This window comes from Bombina bombina, chromosome 1, assembly GCF_027579735.1.
Source record: "Bombina bombina isolate aBomBom1 chromosome 1, aBomBom1.pri, whole genome shotgun sequence".
Taxonomy (NCBI): domain Eukaryota; kingdom Metazoa; phylum Chordata; class Amphibia; order Anura; family Bombinatoridae; genus Bombina; species Bombina bombina.
In genome coordinates this window covers 1,456,030,563-1,456,049,691 of record NC_069499.1, presented here as the reverse complement: position 1 = coordinate 1,456,049,691, position 19,129 = coordinate 1,456,030,563, and the positions used below count along the sequence as shown (strand labels likewise).

The window sequence follows — 19,129 nt, the reverse complement described above, 5'->3', positions numbered from 1 at the left end:
GGACAAGTCTGAGTAATCCCCATTCCACTGACTTAGCATGCACAATTGCAGCGGTCTGAGATGTAGGCGTGCAAAGGGTACTATGTCCATTGCTGCTACCATTAAGCCGATCACCTCCATGCATTGAGCTACTGACGGGTGTTGAATGGAATGAAGGACACGGCATGCATTTTGAAGCTTTGTTAACCTGTCTTCTGTCAGGTAAATCTTCATTTCTACAGAATCTATAAGAGTCCCCAAGAAGGGAACTCTTGTGAGTGGAAAGAGAGAACTCTTCTTTTCGTTCACCTTCCATCCATGCGACCTTAGAAATGCCAGTACTAACTCTGTATGAGACTTGGCAGTTTGAAAGCTTGAAGCTTGTATCAGAATGTCGTCTAGGTACGGAGCTACCGCAATTCCTCGCGGTCTTAGTACCGCCAGAAGAGCACCCAGAACCTTTGTGAAGATTCTCGGAGCCGTAGCCAATCCGAATGGAAGAGCTACAAACTGGTAATGCCTGTCTAGAAAGGCAAACCTTAGATACCGGTAATGATCTTTGTGAATCGGTATGTGAAGGTAAGCATCCTTTAAATCCACTGTGGTCATGTACTGACCCTTTTGGATCATGGGTAAAATGGTCCGAATAGTTTCCATTTTGAACGATGGAACTCTTAGGAATTTGTTTAGGATCTTTAAATCCAAGATTGGCCTGAAAGTTCCCTCTTTTTTGGGAACCACAAACAGATTTGAGTAAAACCCTTGTCCTTGTTCCGACCGCGGAACCGGATGGATCACTCCCATTAATAAAAGATCTTGTACGCAGCGTAGAAACGCCTCTTTCTTTATTTGGTTTGTTGACAACCTTGACAGATGAAATCTCCCTCTTGGGGGAGAGAATTTGAAGTCTAGAAGGTATCCCTGAGATATTATCTCTAACGCCCAGGGATCCTGGACATCTCTTGCCCAAGCCTGGGCGAAGAGAGAAAGTCTGCCCCCCACTAGATCCGTTCCCGGATCGGGGGCCCTCGATTCATGCTGTCTTAGGGGCAGCAGCAGGTTTCCTGGCCTGCTTGCCCTTGTTCCAGGACTGGTTAGGTCTCCAGCCTTGTCTGTAGCGAGCAACAGCTCCTTCCTGTTTTGGTGCAGAGGAAGTTGATGCTGCTCCTGCTTTGAAATTACGAAAGGAACGAAAATTAGACTGTCTAGCCTTAGGTTTGGCTCTGTCTTGAGGCAGGGCATGGCCTTTACCTCCTGTAATGTCAGCGATAATTTCTTTCAACCCGGGCCCGAATAAGGTCTGCCCTTTGAAAGGTATATTAAGCAATTTAGATTTAGAAGTAACGTCAGCTGACCAGGATTTTAGCCACAGTGCTCTGCGTGCCTGAATGGCGAATCTGGAATTCTTAGCCGTAAGTTTAGTTAAATGTACTACGGCATCTGAAATAAATGAGTTAGCTAACTTAAGGGCTTTAAGCTTGTGTGTAATCTCATCTAATGGAGCTGATTCAAGTGTCTCTTCCAGAGACTCAAACCAAAATGCTGCTGCAGCCGTGACAGGCGCAATGCATGCAAGAGGTTGCAATATAAAACCTTGTTGAACAAACATTTTCTTAAGGTAACCCTCTAACTTTTTATCCATTGGATCTGAAAAGGCACAGCTATCCTCCACCGGGATAGTGGTACGCTTAGCTAAAGTAGAAACTGCTCCCTCCACCTTAGGGACCGTTTGCCATAAGTCCCGTGTGGTGGCGTCTATTGGAAACATCTTTCTAAATATCAGAGGGGGTGAGAACGGCACACCGGGTCTATCCCACTCCTTAGTAACAATTTCAGTAAGTCTCTTAGGTATAGGAAAAACGTCAGTACTCGCCGGTACCGCAAAATATTTATCCAACCTACACATTTTCTCTGGTATTGCAACTGTGTTACAATCATTCAGAGCCGCTAACACCTCCCCTAGTAATACACGGAGGTTTTCCAGCTTAAATTTAAAATTTGAAATATCTGAATCCAGTTTGTTTGGATCAGAACCGTCACCCGCAGAATGAAGCTCTCCGTCCTCATGTTCTGCAAATCGTGACGCAGTGTCTGACATGGCCCTAATATTATCAGCGCACTCTGTTCTCACCCCAGAGTGATCACGCTTACCTCTTAGTTCTGGTAATTTAGCCAAAACTTCAGTCATAACAGTAGCCATATCCTGTAATGTGATTTGTAATGGCCGCCCAGATGTACTCGGCGCTACAATATCACGCACCTCCCGAGCGGGAGATGCAGGTACTGACACGTGAGGCGAGTTAGTCGGCATAACTCTCCCCTCGTTGTTTGGTGAAATATGTTCAATTTGTACAGATTGACTTTTATTTAAAGTAGCATCAATACAGTTAGTACATAAATTTCTATTGGGCTCCACTTTGGCTTTAGCACATATAGCACAGATATCTTCCTCTGAATCAGACATGTTTAACACACTAGCAAATAAACTAGCAACTTGGAAATACTTTTCAAGTAATTTACTATAATATGAAAACGTACTGTGCCTATAAGAAGCACAGAAAAAGTTATGACAGTTGAAAATTAATAAACTGAAAAGTTATAGCATCAAATCTTTGTAAAAAACACAATTTTAGCAAAGGATTGCTCCCATTAGCAAAGGATAACTAACCCTGATAGCAGAAAAAAAAAAAAATACAGAAATAAACGTTTTTTTATCACAGTCAACTACAATCTCACAGCTCTGCTGTGAGTGATTACCTCCCTCAAAACAAGTTTTGAAGACCCCTGAGTTCTGTAGAGATGAACCGGATCATGCAGGGAAGACAATAAACTTCTGACTGAATCTCCCCCTCACACATAACAGTGAGAGAGATCAGTAAACTGTCATAAATTAAATAAAACGACTGCCAAGTGGAAAAAAATAGTGCCCAAAACATTTTTTCACCCAGTACCTCAGAAAATTAAACGATTTTACATGCCAGCAAAAAACGTTTAACATTAATAAATTGAGTGTTATTAAAAAGCCTGTTGCTAGTCCCTGCAAATTAGGCTAAAGTTTTATGCATACAGTATAATTCCAGTGAAGTGCCATTCCCCAGAATACTGAAGTGTAAAATATACATACATGACAGCCTGATACCAGTTGCTGCTACTGCATTTAAGGCTGAGTTTACATTATATCGGTATGGCAGAATTTTCTCATCAATTCCATTGTCAGAAAATAATAAGCTGCTACATACCTCTTTGCAGATTAATCTGCCCGCTGTCCCCTGATCTGAAGTTTACCTCTCCTCAGATGGCCGAGAAACAGCAATATGATCTTAACTACTCCGGCTAAAATCATAGAAAAACTCAGGTAGATTCTTCTTCAAATTCTACCAGAGAAGGAATAACACACTCCGGTGCTATTATAAAATAACAAACTTTTGATTGAAGGTATGAAACTAAGTATAATCACCACAGTCCTCTCACACATCCTATCTATTCGTTGGGTGCAAGAGAATGACTGGTAATGGCAGTTAGGGGAGGAGCTATATAGCAGCTCTGCTGGGTGAATCCTCTTGCACTTCCTGTTGGGGAGGAGTTAATATCCCATAAGTAATGGATGATCCGTGGACTGGATACACTTAACAAGAGAAAACATATTTATGCAATATTCTTATTTAATAAAGTTTTATAGTGTGTATTTGCTGTAAATATTTCACATTCCAATGTTCTGCACATAGCAGAATATGTTATAAGTATTTGTAAATAAATATTCCTATATATATCTGTATATATCTATACCTATATATAACCATGTCTGTATGTATGTAATATATATATATGTGTATATATATATATATATATATATATATATATATTGTATATATATATATATATATATATATATATATATATATATATATATATATATATTTATATATATATATATATAGATAGGATTTTTTTTTCAATTTTTTTTTTAAGAAAACATATTCTGCTATGTGAAAAACATTGGATTGTGAAATATTTAAATTTTCATGTTGGGTTAGCGCACGTGAGAATATGCAATCGGGTTTGTGTGCGAGTAGGGTGTGAGGTTTTTTTCACACATTTTTTTGCTCCGTTGACTTCTATTCTTTTTCCGCGCCTCAAGTTAGAGCCTGAGCGAAAACAGTTTACTTTCAACTCATAATACGAGCACAACCCAACGCACGCAAAAAAGCTAACTTCTAGCACAGTTAAAGCTCAAGCAGGAGAATTCAATAGCACTTTTATTTCCAATGAGGGGGATTTCTTGCCCCATTATAAAAATGGCAATCAGCTACATAATGTATTTACTTATTGAGTAAATTAACCCCTTTGCCATAAAGACAGTATAAATCACACACAAAGAGCAACCTAATATTAAATAGTTCATCACCATATCATCTCAGTTTAAAAATTTACTTTTTAAAAGATGAGAGGCCACCTTTTCAGTTGGGGAGTTGAGTGCCCAGGTAGCTATCAGGTGACCACCATGACAACAGTAATCACCTGAACCATATGGATATATGTTTCTAATCTCTCACCCCCCACAATAGATAGGGATTTGATGCCTTATAATAAATTTAAACAAGCATCTTTCTTTCATGTAATTAACAAGAGTCCATGAGCTAGTGACGTATGGGATATACATTCCTACCAGGAGGGGCAAAGTTTCCCAAACCTTAAAATGCCTATAAATACACCCCTCACCACACCCACAAATCAGTTTTACAAACTTTGCCTCCAAGGGAGGTGGTGAAGTAAGTTTGTGCTAGATTCTACGTTGATATGCGCTCCGCAGCAAGTTGGAGCCCGGTTTTCCTCTCAGCGTGCAGTGAATGTCAGAGGGATGTGAAGAGAGTATTGCCTATTGAATGCAGTGATCTCCTTCTACGGGATCTATTTCATAAGGTTCTCTGTTATCGGTCGTAGAGATTCATCTCTTACCTCCCTTTTCAGATCGACGATATACTCTTATATTTACCATTTCCTCTACTGATTCTCGTTTCAGTACTGGTTTGGCTTTCTACAAACATGTAGATGAGTGTCCTGGGGTAAGTAAGTCTTATTTTCTGTGACACTCTAAGCTATGGTTGGGCACTTTATTTATAAAGTTCTAAATATATGTATTCAAACATTTATTTGCCTTGACTCAGAATGTTCAACTTTCCTTATTTCCAGACAGTCAGTTTCATATTTGGGATTATGCTTTAAATTATCATATTTTTTCTTACCTCAAAAATTTGACTTTTTTCCCTGTGGGCTGTTAGGCTCGCGGGGGCTGAAAATGCTTCATTTTATTGCGTCATTCTTGGCGCGGACTTTTTTGGCGCAAAAATTCTTTTCCGTTTCCGGCGTCATACGTGTCGCCGGAAGTTGCGTCATTTTTGACGTTATTTTGCGCCAAAAATGTTGGCGTTCCGGATGTGGCGTCATTTTTGGCGCCAAAAGCATTTAGGCGCCAAATAATGTGGGCGTCTTATTTGGCGCCAAAAAATATGGGCGTCGCTTTTGTCTCCACATTATTTCAGTCTCATTTTTCATTTGCTTCTGGTTGCTAGAAGCTTGATGTTTGGCATTTTTTTCCCATTCCTGAAACTGTCTTATAAGGAATTTGATCTATTTTGCTTTATATGTTGTTTTTTCTCTTACATATTGCAAGATGTCTCACGTTGCATCTGAGCCAGAAGATACTACAGGAAAACCACTGCCTGCTGGATCTACCAAAGCTAAGTGTATCTGCTGTAAACTTTTGGTAGCTATTCCTCCAGCTGTTGTTTGTAATAATTGTCATGACAAACTTGTTAAAGCAGATAATATTTCCTTTAGTGATGTACCATTGCCTGTTGCAGTTCCCTCAACATCTAAGGTGCAGAATGTTCCTGATAACATAAGAGATTTTGTTTCTGAATCCATAAAGAAGGCTTTGTCTGTTATTTCTCCTTCTAGTAAACGTAAAAAGTCTTTTAAATCTTCTCTCTCTACAGATGAATTTTTAAATGAACACCATCATTCTGATTCTTTGGACTCTTCTGGTTCAGAGGATTCTATCTCAGAGATTGATGCTGATAAATCTTCATATTTATTTAAGATGGAATTTATTCGCTCTTTACTTAAAGAAGTACTAATTGCTTTAGAAATAGAGGATTCTAGTCCTCTTGATACTAATTCTATACGTTTGGATAAGGTTTTTAAAGCTCCTGCGGTTATTCCAGAAGTCTTTCCTGTTCCTAATGCTATTTCTACAGTAATTTCTAAGGAATGGGATAAATTGGGTAATTCATTTACTCCTTCTAAACGTTTTAAGCAATTATATCCTGTTCCGCCTGACAGGTTAGAATTTTGGGACAAAATCCCTAAAGTTGATGGGGCTATTTCTACCCTTGCTAAACGTACTACCATTCCTACGTCAGATGGTACCTCGTTTAAGGATCCTCTAGATAGAAAAATTGAATCTTTTCTAAGAAAAGCTTATCTATGTTCAGGTAATCTTCTTAGACCTGCTATATCATTGGCTGATGTTGCTGCAGCTTCAACTTTTTGGTTGGAAACTCTAGCGCAACAAGTAACAAATCGTGATTCTCATGATATTATTATTCTTCTCCAGCATGCTAATAATTTCATCTGTGATGCCATTTTTGATATTATTAGAGTTGATGTTAGGTTTATGTCTCTGGCTATCTTAGCCAGAAGAGCTTTATGGCTTAAGACCTGGAATGCTGATATGGCTTCTAAATCAACTCTACTTTCCATTTCTTTCCAGGGAAACAAATTATTTGGTTCTCAGTTGGATTCTATTATTTCAACTGTTACTGGTGGGAAAGGAACTTTTTTACCACAGGATAAAAAGTCTAAAGGTAAAAACAGGGCTAACAATCGTTTTCGTTCCTTTCGTTTCAACAAAGAACAAAAGCCTGATCCTTCGTCCTCAGGAGCAGTTTCAGTTTGGAAACCATCTCCAGTCTGGAATAAATCCAAGCCTGCTAGAAAGGCAAAGCCTGCTTCTAAGTTCACATGAAGGTACGGCCCTCATTCCAGTTCAGCTGGTAGGGGGCAGGTTACGTTTTTTCAAAGAAATCTGGATCAATTCTGTTCACAATCTTTGGATTCAGAACATTGTTTGGAACTCCGTGCAGTTTTCAGAGCTCTTCAGTTTTGGCCTCTTCTGAAGAGAGAATCGTTCATTTGTTTTCAGACAGACAATGTCACAACTGTGGCATACATCAATCATCAAGGAGGGACTCACAGTCCTCTGGCTATGAAAGAAGTATCTCGAATTTTGGTTTGGGCAGAATCCAGCTCCTGTCTAATCTCTGCGGTTCATATCCCAGGTGTAGACAATTGGGAAGCGGATTATCTCAGTCGCCAAACGTTGCATCCGGGCGAATGGTCTCTTCACCCAGAGGTATTTCTTCAGATTGTTCAAATGTGGGGGCTCCCAGAGATAGATCTGATGGCCTCTCATCTAAACAAGAAACTTCCCAGGTATCTGTCCAGATCCCGGGATCCTCAGGCGGAGGCAGTGGATGCATTATCACTTCCTTGGAAGTATCATCCTGCCTATATCTTTCCTCCTCTAGTTCTTCTTCCAAGAGTAATCTCCAAGATTCTGAGGGAATGCTCGTTTGTTCTGCTAATAGCTCCGGCATGGCCTCACAGGTTTTGGTATGCGGATCTTGTCCGGATGGCATCTTGCCAACCATGGACTCTTCCGTTAAGACCAGACCTTCTGTCACAAGGTCCTTTTTTCCATCCGGATCTGAAATCCTTAAATTTAAAGGTATGGAGATTGAACGCTTGATTCTTGGTCATAGAGGTTTCTCTGACTCCGTGATTAATACTATGTTACAGGCTCGTAAATCTGTATCTCGAGAGATATATTATAGAGTCTGGAAGACTTATATTTCTTGGTGTCTTTCTCATCATTTTTCTTGGCATTCTTTTAGAATACCGAGAATTTTACAGTTTCTTCAGGATGGTTTAGATAAGGGTTTGTCCGCAAGTTCTTTGAAAGGACAAATCTCCGCTCTTTCTGTTCTTTTTCACAGAAAGATTGCTATTCTTCCTGATATTCATTGTTTTGTACAAGCTTTGGTTCGTATAAAACCTGTCATTAAGTCAATTTCTCCTCCTTGGAGTTTGAATTTGGTTCTGGGAGCTCTTCAAGCTCCTCCGTTTGAACCTATGCATTCATTGGACATTAAATTACTTTCTTGGAAAGTTTTGTTCCTTTTGGCCATCTCTTCTGCTAGAAGAGTTTCTGAATTATCTGCTCTTTCGTGTGAGTCTCCTTTTCTGATTTTTCATCAGGATAAGGCGGTGTTGCGAACTTCTTTTGAATTTTTACCTAAAGTTGTGAATTCCAACAACATTAGTAGAGAAATTGTGGTTCCTTCATTATGTCCTAATCCTAAGAATTCTAAGGAGAAATCATTGCATTCTTTGGATGTTGTTAGAGCTTTGAAATATTATGTTGAAGCTACGAAATCTTTCCGTAAGACTTCTAGTCTATTTGTTATCTTTTCCGGTTCTAGGAAAGGCCGGAAAGCTTCTGCCATTTCTTTGGCATCTTGGTTGAAATCTTTAATTCATCTTGCCTATGTTGAGTCGGGTAAAATTCCGCCTCAGAGAATTACAGCTCATTCTACTAGGTCAGTATCTACTTCCTGGGCGTTTAGGAATGAAGCTTCGGTTGACCAGATCTGCAAAGCAGCAACTTGGTCCTCTTTGCATACTTTTACTAAATTCTACCATTTTGATGTGTTTTCTTCTTCTGAAGCAGTTTTTGGTAGAAAAGTTCTTCAGGCAGCGGTTTCAGTTTGAATCTTCTGCTTATGTTTTTTGTTAAACTTTATTTTGGGTGTGGATTATTTTCAGCAGGAATTGGCTGTCTTTATTTTATCCCTCCCTCTCTAGTGACTCTTGTGTGGAAAGATCCACATCTTGGGTAGTCATTATCCCATACGTCACTAGCTCATGGACTCTTGTTAATTACATGAAAGAAAACATCATTTATGTAAGAACTTACCTGATAAATTCATTTCTTTCATATTAACAAGAGTCCATGAGGCCCACCCTTTTTTGTGGTGGTTATGATTTTTTTTGTATAAAGCACAATTATTCCAATTCCTTATTTTATATGCTTCGCACTTTTTTTCTTATCACCCCACTTCTTGGCTATTCGTTAAACTGATTTGTGGGTGTGGTGAGGGGTGTATTTATAGGCATTTTAAGGTTTGGGAAACTTTGCCCCTCCTGGTAGGAATGTATATCCCATACGTCACTAGCTCATGGACTCTTGTTAATATGAAAGAAATGAATTTATCAGGTAAGTTCTTACATAAATTATGTTTTTTTTCTCTCTTTCAAATGAATCCAGGTGATTGATATAACAATGAAAAATACCTGACAGCATTGGTCATATACTGGGGTACTGCAAACCTTAAGAAAGCCCTTACCATCCCCTTCACAATAGAAATACTGTTCTGGAAAAAAAGCATTCTGTGCTTGAAGGCTATCAGTGCTCTATACTGTATTAGCTATAGTTAGGTATATCCCTGCATAGCACTACAGACATGCATTGGAAAGTCTGTCTTACCTGTGGATATGATAGGTTTTAACTTGCTCGTTGATTGTAGAGTTGCTCTTTCAGTAGTGACAATATCAGGGATTGCTGAAATAAAAGAAGTGAATAATGAAAACAGAACTTGTAGGTTAACGTTCTACATCAGGATGGGCATAGGGAGAGTTTGGGAAAATTAGAGAAACATTAAATACCTTAAGACTTTTAAACTAAATGTTTAATTTGTAATCTACTTATTTATTTTCGTCATGTCACATACTTTAGCTTTAAAACATGTGTATTTTCTAATTCTCAGACCTGGAAAATAAACCTGTAGACTTTTTAAGGCTAACCCTGCTATATACTATATACACTAGTGTTCAAAAGTTTGGGTTCACTTAAAAATTTCCTTGTTTACAGAAGAAAAGCATTTTTTCTTTCCATTAAAATAATATAAATTTGATCAGAAATACAGTGTAGACATTGTTATTGTTGTAAATGACTATTATAGTTGCATATCTACATAGGTGTACAGAGACCCATTATCAGCAACCATTTGTCTTGTGTTCCAATGGCACATTGTGTTTGCTAATCCAAGTATATAATTTAAAAAGATTATTTGGTCATTAGAAAACCCTTTGCAATTATGTTAGCACAGCAGAAAACTGCTGTTGTGCTGACTAAAGAAGTAATAAAAGTGGCCTTCATTAGACTAGTTGAGTATCTGGAGCAAGAAACTGAAGCTCTTGTACAATGCTGTGAACGGCTCCCTTCATAGAACAGCACCAACTGGTTCTAACAAGGAATGGAAGGCCCTGGTACACAACTGAAAAAGAGGACAAATACAATAAAGTGTCTAGTTAGAGAAACAGGCGCTTCACAGGTCCTTAACTGGCAGCTTCATTAAACAGTACCCGCAAAACACCAGTCTCAATGTCAGCAGTGAAGAGGGGGGTCTCAGGGATGCTGGCCTTCTAGGCAAAGCCTGGCTATTGAAAGTCAAAGATTAAGATGGGTAAAAAGAACACAGACACTGGACAGAGGAAGATTGGAAAAAAGTGTTATGGACAGACAAATCTTAGTATGAGGTGTTCGGATCACAAAGAAGAACATAAGAGATGCAGACCAAATAAAAAGATGCTGGAGGAGTGCTTGACGCCATCTGTCAAGCATGATGGAGGCAATGTTATGATCTGGGGCATCTTAGGTTATATAAGAACTATTAGGGAAGAAGCAATAAGCTGGTATTTTATCTTTAATGGAGTGGCCAGCAGTCACCAGATCTCAACCCTATTGAGCTGTTGTGGGAGCAGTTTGACCGTATGATATGTAAGAAGTGTCCCTCAAGCCAATACAACTTGTAGGAGGTGCTTCAGGAAGCATGGGGTGAAATTTCTTTAGATTATCTCAACAAATTGACAACTAGAGTTCCAAATGGACGTGGGCTTCAAAAAATGTACATGCATGGAAAACTAGCATGTGACAAAATACTTGCGAGAAATTGGTGCAGCGTCAAAAAATCTACGTGGGTGAAAAAATGACCCGGTTAAATATAACCATCCTTTAAAGGAGAAATATCACAAAACAATAAATATACATACAACTGTCCCAAGTCTATGGACATATATAACAAAACATATAGTGATAACCTAAATGGCTTACAGAGTTCCAAATAAATAAAAATATAGTACTTAAGCAAGGGCACTTTGCTAGCGGTGGAAACCAGGAAGAAGCCAAAACCAGTGCTGAAAGCAGAACCAACAGGTAGCAGCAAGGGACAAGTCCGAACAACCCCCATGGCAAGGCTTGTGCCTAAATTGCACTTCCAATGCTACAAATACATCCCTCAAATTAATCAAATGCACATCTTCTCTCTTTGACCACCTCCAGCGGAGGCAAAAACAAGGCTAAGGTACTGGTGGGTAGGAGGGGTTTTATAGAGCTCTTGGGGTTTGGGAATCTTTGCCTCCACCTAGTGGCGAGGAAGCCTAATTCCCAGGAGTAATGGATCACGGACTGTCACTATCTGTATGAAAGAAATTATAATTTTAGCCAGGTCTTGGTAATCAGTTTTATTTTGCACCATAAAGTGTGGTTACAATCCATGACCTCTTGAAAAGAGACTGTAATTTGAGATCAAGGGGCATATTTATCAATGTGCGAGCAGACATGATCCGATGTTGCGGATCATGTCCGCCGCACATCGATAAATACCGACAGCATACACTGTCAGCATTTATCATTGCACCAGCAGTTCTGGTGAACTGCTGGTGCAACGCCGCCCCCTGCAGATTTACGGCCAATCGGCCGCCAGCTGGGGGTGTCAATCAAACCCGATCGTATTAGATTGGGTTGATTTTCGGCGATTTCAGTCCACCACCTCAGAGCAGGCGGACAGGTTATGGAGCAGCGGTCTTTAGACCGCTGCTTCATAGCTTGTGTTTCTGGCGAGCCTGAAGGTTCGCCAGAAACACAGGGCATCAAGCTCCATATGGAGCTTGATAAATATGCCCCCAACTCTCAATGTATTTAATGTTGACTGTTAAATAGAAATTTGTTATTTTTCATTTCAGTATCTCTTGGATCAGAAAGGATTAGGGGGTTATTACAAACGTCTAGAAAAGTTTAATGACTTTTCTACAAAATTCAACTATAAAGTCTATGGGGATTTCTATGAATAAATCATTTTATAAGCTTTTTTAAAGGCTTGTGATCTACCCCTATATTAGTGGTGTAAGTAGAGGACTTATTGTTATTTTTACCTTTTTATTTTATCACTGCTGTGCAATAATTAATTCTCTTTAATAATAATTATTTGTGTGAATGATGACTATTTTAAGTCTCAATTTATTTTTGTTTAATATCTAACCTATATTACTGAAAATACACTTATAACAGTTCTATGTTTTTATATAGATTATTTACCAAACTGGGTTTTATTCTATTAAACTGGGGTAAACCAAGGGCCACCCTATTTAAGTACCCTGGTGGTGGCAGCAAATAAGATATTTCAGTGTAAGTGGCATTAAAAGGTGATTTTTTATATAGGTATAGGTCAGACTATAGAGTGGCTTTGCACCCACTGAACCAAGTCATGAACGTGTCTGGAGTGGTCTGGAAGTGACATGGGACTGGGATAGCTTATCTTAGTGAGATGAGAGGTGAGGACCCTTTGAAAGTTGATGGATGCAAAAAGAAATATTAATCCTTGTTTACAACTCTGGCACAAATGGACTTATGATTATGTACTCATGGATCTAGGTATGTGGAAAAATATTAAACCTATTAGTGTGCTACTCAAGAGATATTTGGTACCACTGTCTCACGGTTATGGGGCTCTACCAGACCCCTTCTCTTCTGCTCCCCCTGAGCTACAGGGACAAAAAGCGCCTTGTTTTATATAGAAGGAGGTTCTCTACTGAATTCGGAGGTCACTTGACCCCTAAGATAAGTGTGATCTCACTGAGATATTATAATTACTAGTCCCAATGGACACTGGGCAGATTTTCTATAAAAAAAGAGCTTTATTAAAGCATATATATCACCTAAGACCCCTCATTTGAAAGAGGAGAATTTGCTATTCTAAATGACAGGTCACTAATTTGCAGGTGATCGCTATGGTAATAAAGATTACATACCATACTAAGAACCAGGAAGGTTTTTGATATTGGAAAAGTAGGCTTTTTTAAAGCCCCTGATTTCTACTATAAAACAAACAGGGCCAGATTAAAAGTGACGAATTAAAACATGCATCGGGTTTTCAGCTCGTATTACAAGTTGAAATTAAATGCGATTGTTTGAGCGCAATTGAAGTTAACGGGTTATTATGACCTCAGAGCTCTGGTTAACTGTTTCACAAAACAAAAAAGTGTCACATAACGCTTAAAAATTACATTACAAAGTGCAGTTACACTCATAATAACACCATCTAATAAAAATGATTTTAAAAAAAAATATTGCACCAAAAAGTTATAAGGGTTTAAAGATATGAAGTCTTAGGTGTTAGAAAAATAAAGCAGGCAAAGGATTTTAACATTGAGATACATTCATATACATGTCTAAAGATGGATATGTATATGTTTATATATATATATATATATATATATATATATATATATATGTACATATGTATTTATGTATTTATATGTGTATATATGTATTTACAGATGATTATACAATATAAATACAATATAAACACATATAATATACTGTACATAATATAAATACATTTGAACACATAAAAACACACACACACACACATATATATATGAATACATGTAATATATCAGCACTACACTTAAATATACAAAAGCCCCAAAAGTATGACCCCCCTATCCTAACCCTTTACCCGTGCAAGGAGAGTTAATAAAAATTGATTAATAAAACAAGGAAAACAAAGTAACTCTTATACCAGCACTATGGGATAACAAAATTGGATTGCTAAGGCTAGAAACTACCCCAGAGACAACAGACAGACAGCAGGTGCTATTGAGGTAAATTTATCGACAATGATAATAATGCAACAAAAGGTTATCATATATGTACAAATCCTTTGTGGCAACATATAATCGTTAGCTAAAAATCCCACTTTGCACATAGAAAGTCATATTATAAGTAACCCTTTAGAGGCCTCTATTCCAGGGTATAAATTCAAAAATTGGACAATTTCCTGAAAGAAATTATGAAACAAATAATGTTCCTTAGATAGGTCTCCAAGTTGCAATCATCATACAGTAAGGAATGTATAAGATAACAAAACCGAGTTAATTTGATGTGAAATTTGGACGGGTATTACTGGATTAACTTGCTGTATCAGACCAGCAAAAGAACAGCTATTGAAAAAACACACAGGATACTTCACCTAAGATCGACTTAGGCATATTGGTTCCATTTCAGCTGTTATGCAGATATATCAGTAAAATACCTGATCCATTTATGCATCATCTGTATCTCGGATGTTACTTGTTTTTCAAGGCACTTGGTGGTGTAGTCCACGCCTTGCTCCTTATTACTGTATACAGAAAGAGCTTACCATCCCGACTTATTTTCATGTGGGGACTCCAGCCGTGAGACGGCGGGGATCAGCTGTTACCCAGTGGCGGCTGGTGAATTTTTAGGATGGGGTGCACAAGACCCTGTGTCTTTTAGAAAGCCACGCCCCTTTGAAAAAAACACGCCCCTTTTAAAAACCACACCCCTTTTAACAAGCCACACCCGTTTTTAAAAACCACACCCATTTGCAAAAGTCCCGCCCCTCAAATGGCCCCACCAATTTCAACCAGCAGTGTTTTTGGTCATCGTCTTCTTGAAATATCCAGCCCCAGCCGGGGGTAACTTCAACTAAAGTTTGTGACTGATTCCTCAACATTATTCTCAAGTATCTGCTGATATTGAGTGGAATCCATGAGACCCTCAACAATATTACCAGTAGTACAGGTCTTTGGAGGTGGTCTGTGGGCTGTTTTTGACCGTTCTCAACATCCTTTGCCTTTGCCTCTGGCCCTCTCTGATATTTTACTTGCCCTGCCACTTCTGGCCTTAACAAGAACTGTGCCTGTGGTCTTCCATATCCTCAACATGCATTGCTCACTGTGTTCCTCACAGTGGACACAGACATCTTAAATCTATGAATGCATACTCTTCAGTACAGCCATGTTCACGTGCGACAGTGCACAAATGGAGGAGCCTACACTACCTGCCCATGTCTAGTCTTAAAATATACATGATGGTGCTCAGTAAAATTATATAATAACATATAAATATATATATTAACCAAATGATTAATTAAAGCTGCAAAATAATAAGAATATTGAATGTACATTTATGAAAACATATATATATTCCTGGATTTAAAGAACCTTCCACTTTATAGAGAAATACAACCACATTTCAATGACTGTTGCCCCAGCCCCCAGTGTTCGATATTAGGCAATGCAACCAAAGGCCTTGGCAACATGAAGATAAATACACCAACATTTTACTTTCAAGTACAAAAGAAGATTTTTTTCTATTACACTAGTACTTAATAATTAACTTCAAAGGTAAACATTAAAACAATGTTTATAACTCAAGTACAAGTTTTGTAAATCAAGTCAATCCGCCTGTCTTTTTTTGAGGCAAATAAATCAATAACATTTTCGTTGAATTTAGGAATGTCATTTATCAATTGTTTTTCAATTGTCAGCATGTCAGGTTCCATAAATTGTGTGTATACCTTTAAATTCTGACTGACCTATCATGCATTCACACCCCCTTTTAAAACACCTGGAAAACTGTCATTCCTTGCTTAGTAATTTGTTAGAACTGCCTCGGTAGTACAACTTATCCTGAGCTCTTGGATAACCTATATACACTCAATTCAATTGGATTCTGGATCCTGTATTTGTTCAGAACTTTTCTCTTTAAGATACCGCAACTAAGTACGCTGCTTACTATTAATTTCTAACAGTGCTTGTGCAAGTCTCTTTTTCAGCCGTCTTTCTACCAACGACTACATTTGAGTTACTTCTTGGATTTAAATAATCTCTCAAATACTTCAACAAAGGATTCCCTACAGAGGATGGTAAAGATACTTTTACTTTGCAACATTATATCATAACGCTTACCATTTACAGATTTCGATTCTTACATTCGGCTACCTGCCGCAACTCGTGCTCTGACGTCAGACGCCATTCTCAGAGCAGACCGGATCACAGTAACTCTCTGCAACCGCAAGTTATTTCAACAGCCGCAAGTCTCCGGTAAAAAGGCGATCCTGACTTTAAGGTACAGCTTCATCTATCCGAGTGACTATAGGTTTATTACCTAGAACTGTGTAGTAATCATATCAAACAATCTTTCTCTCTGTTGTCCGCTATTAACTCCTGCTTGCTATTGTATCAACGGCTGTTTCCTCCATTTGTGCTTAACCAATGCAATACCTAATCTGAAGGTTATACAAAGATTATTTTGAAAGCAACTTCTCACGTTATATATTGGATACCTTTCAAAAAAAAACAACTACATGTTCTGCATTATCTGATAAGAAAATTAATTGAGAACCATTGACTTTTACTTTCATAATTCTTTTACTCTTGTCTTATGAAGTTAATAAGATAAGTTGTGATACTGAAATAGTGATTTTTCCATCAACCACACCTGAAACATATGTTAATACTTCTACATAGTATTAATAAATATTAGGTGTAACACATATTATATTTAATTCCTGTACTACATAGAAAAATCATATTAACCAGTTACATATTACTAAGCCATAAAAAAAAAAAAAAAAAAAATATATCAATGGAACAACCAGACCTCCCACAGGTTGTATATGACATGTCCCAAAAGATGGACCAGATGGGAAAAGCCATCATAGATTTACAAACTGAGAACAAAGTATTGAGGGGCCTTATAAAAGATTCCAAAGAACAATATTCCAGCTCTCTGGAACCCCAAGTTTGTCTACCAGAAATATTTTCAGGAGATAGGAGGTCATATAGACAGTTCAAAAATGCATGTGCACTCCTATATAGCTTAAAACCTAGAACATACCCCAATGACAGGGTGAAAGTCTTAACCACCATATCCTATCTAAGGGCTGAACCTAGGTGTTGGGCAGACCAACTGTGTGAAGCTAACTCTCCTCTTTTGAATTCTATAAGTGATTTCTTTCAGGCCATGGATGAACTTTACTGTGACACCGATATTCAGCTTTCTGCAGAGTTGAAAATGAGACACTTAAAACAAGGTAAAAGGCCCGTAGAGGACTATATTACGGAATTTAAGTTATATGCTACAGACTCATCTTGGAGTCGAATTTCGCTCAGAAATCAATTCAGATTTCGTCTTTCGGAAACCTTGAAGGATGAGCTTGCACGCACTGAAATGCCTGAGTCTCTTGAAGCCTTAATGAGATTGGCTACACAAATAGATCGCCGAATTCGAGAGCGTAAAGCAGAACGCTTTCATACTGATTCCCAGTATAAAGTTCAAACCACAGTTCATCCAAAAGTACCCGGAACTACAACAGAAAAGATCACCCCCATGGAGATTGGTATGTTGAGAGGACCCCTAACTACAGATGAAAAATTACGTCGCAGGGCACAGCGCCTATGTATGTATTGTGCCGACCCTACCCACACAGTCGCTGACTGTCCAACTCTAAGCAAGAATAAGAAGAGTAAGTTTACATTTATGCATAAAACTGATTCTCATAATAGTTCCCAAACTTATTGTGACTTATCTCTTTTAATACAGTGGGACCATAAGAGGTTGAACGCCAAAGCAATAATTGACTCCGGAGCTTCAGGCAATTTTATGGATATCAATTTTGTTCACCTCAATAAAATACCTGTTGTTGAAAAGAAATCACCTGTATTCCTCAGAGTTATTGATGGGTCCACTCTCACAACAGGACCTATCACTCAACACACTATTCCTCTTTTAACTTCTACTGATTCAGGGCATACTGAATTTATTGTTTTTGACATCATTCCATCACCTCATTTCCCTCTTGTTTTAGGTCTAACATGGCTACAGTTACACAATCCTCTTATTAACTGGCAAACTCTACAAGTAAGCTTTTCCTCAGCCTATTGCAAAGATACATGTCATCCTCAACAAGACATATTACTCACAGACTCCAATACTTCACCATTACCATCATTCTACACAGATTTCTCTGATGTATTTAGTAAGGTAGAAGCGGAGACTCTACCTCCACATCGGATATACGATTGTCCGATAGAGTTAATTCCTGGTTCTACTCTTCCTGTAGGTCATCTATATCCATTAAGCCAACCTGAACTCAATCACTTAAAAGAGTATCTCTCTGAAAATTTACGCAAGGGTTTTATAAGACCTTCTACATCTCCTACAGCATCCGGAATGTTCTTTGTCACAAATAAAGACAAAACTCTAAGACCGATAATTGATTACCGGGAACTAAACAAATGCACAGTAAAGAACCGCTACCCGTTACCTTTAATTCCGGAGTTAATTGAAAGATTAACTGATGCAACAATTTTTTCTAAGCTTGATCTTAGAGGTGCGTATAATCTCATTCGTATACGCCAAGGGGACGAATGGCTCACAGCGTTCAGGACCAGATACGGTCTTTTTGAGTACTTAGTGATGCCATTCGGTCTCTGTAACGCCCCTGCCACGTTCCAGCATTTCATTAACGACATCTTTAGAGATTTGCTGGACGTGTGCATGGTGGTATATCTCGATGATATTTTAATTTATTCAAGAAATGAAGAGGAACATATCAAACACGTTCGATGGGTGTTGGCTAGGCTCAGAATTCATAAACTTTATGCCAAACCCGAGAAATGTTCATTCCATGACACCACCATATCTTTTTTGGGTTACACCATCTCACCCTCTGGTATACAAATGCAGACTGAAAAAGTCGAAGCTGTAAAAGATTGGCCCACACCTATGAATAAAAAGGAGTTGCAGAGATTCCTAGGTTTCTCGAATTATTATCGAAAATTTATTAAGGGTTTCTCAGAGATTGTCAAACCACTCACACAATTGACAGGAACAAATCTACCTTTCAAATGGACTCCAAACCATACTAAAGTTTTTGAA

The 19,129-nt window shown here is 38.3% G+C and overlaps 1 protein-coding gene across 8 annotated transcripts in view; it reads right to left on the bottom strand.

Moving 5' to 3' along the window:
* The window catches only part of LOC128653023 (mucin-5AC), a 353,148-nt gene that overhangs the window by 204,283 nt on the left and 129,736 nt on the right, over positions 1–19,129 (bottom strand). For all 8 annotated transcript variants that reach the window (XM_053706088.1, XM_053706082.1, XM_053706103.1 and 5 more), the window contains one exon: positions 9,587–9,661. In XM_053706088.1, the coding sequence (XP_053562063.1) occupies positions 9,587–9,661 (75 nt within the window). The remainder of the gene's footprint in view (positions 1–9,586; positions 9,662–19,129) is intronic.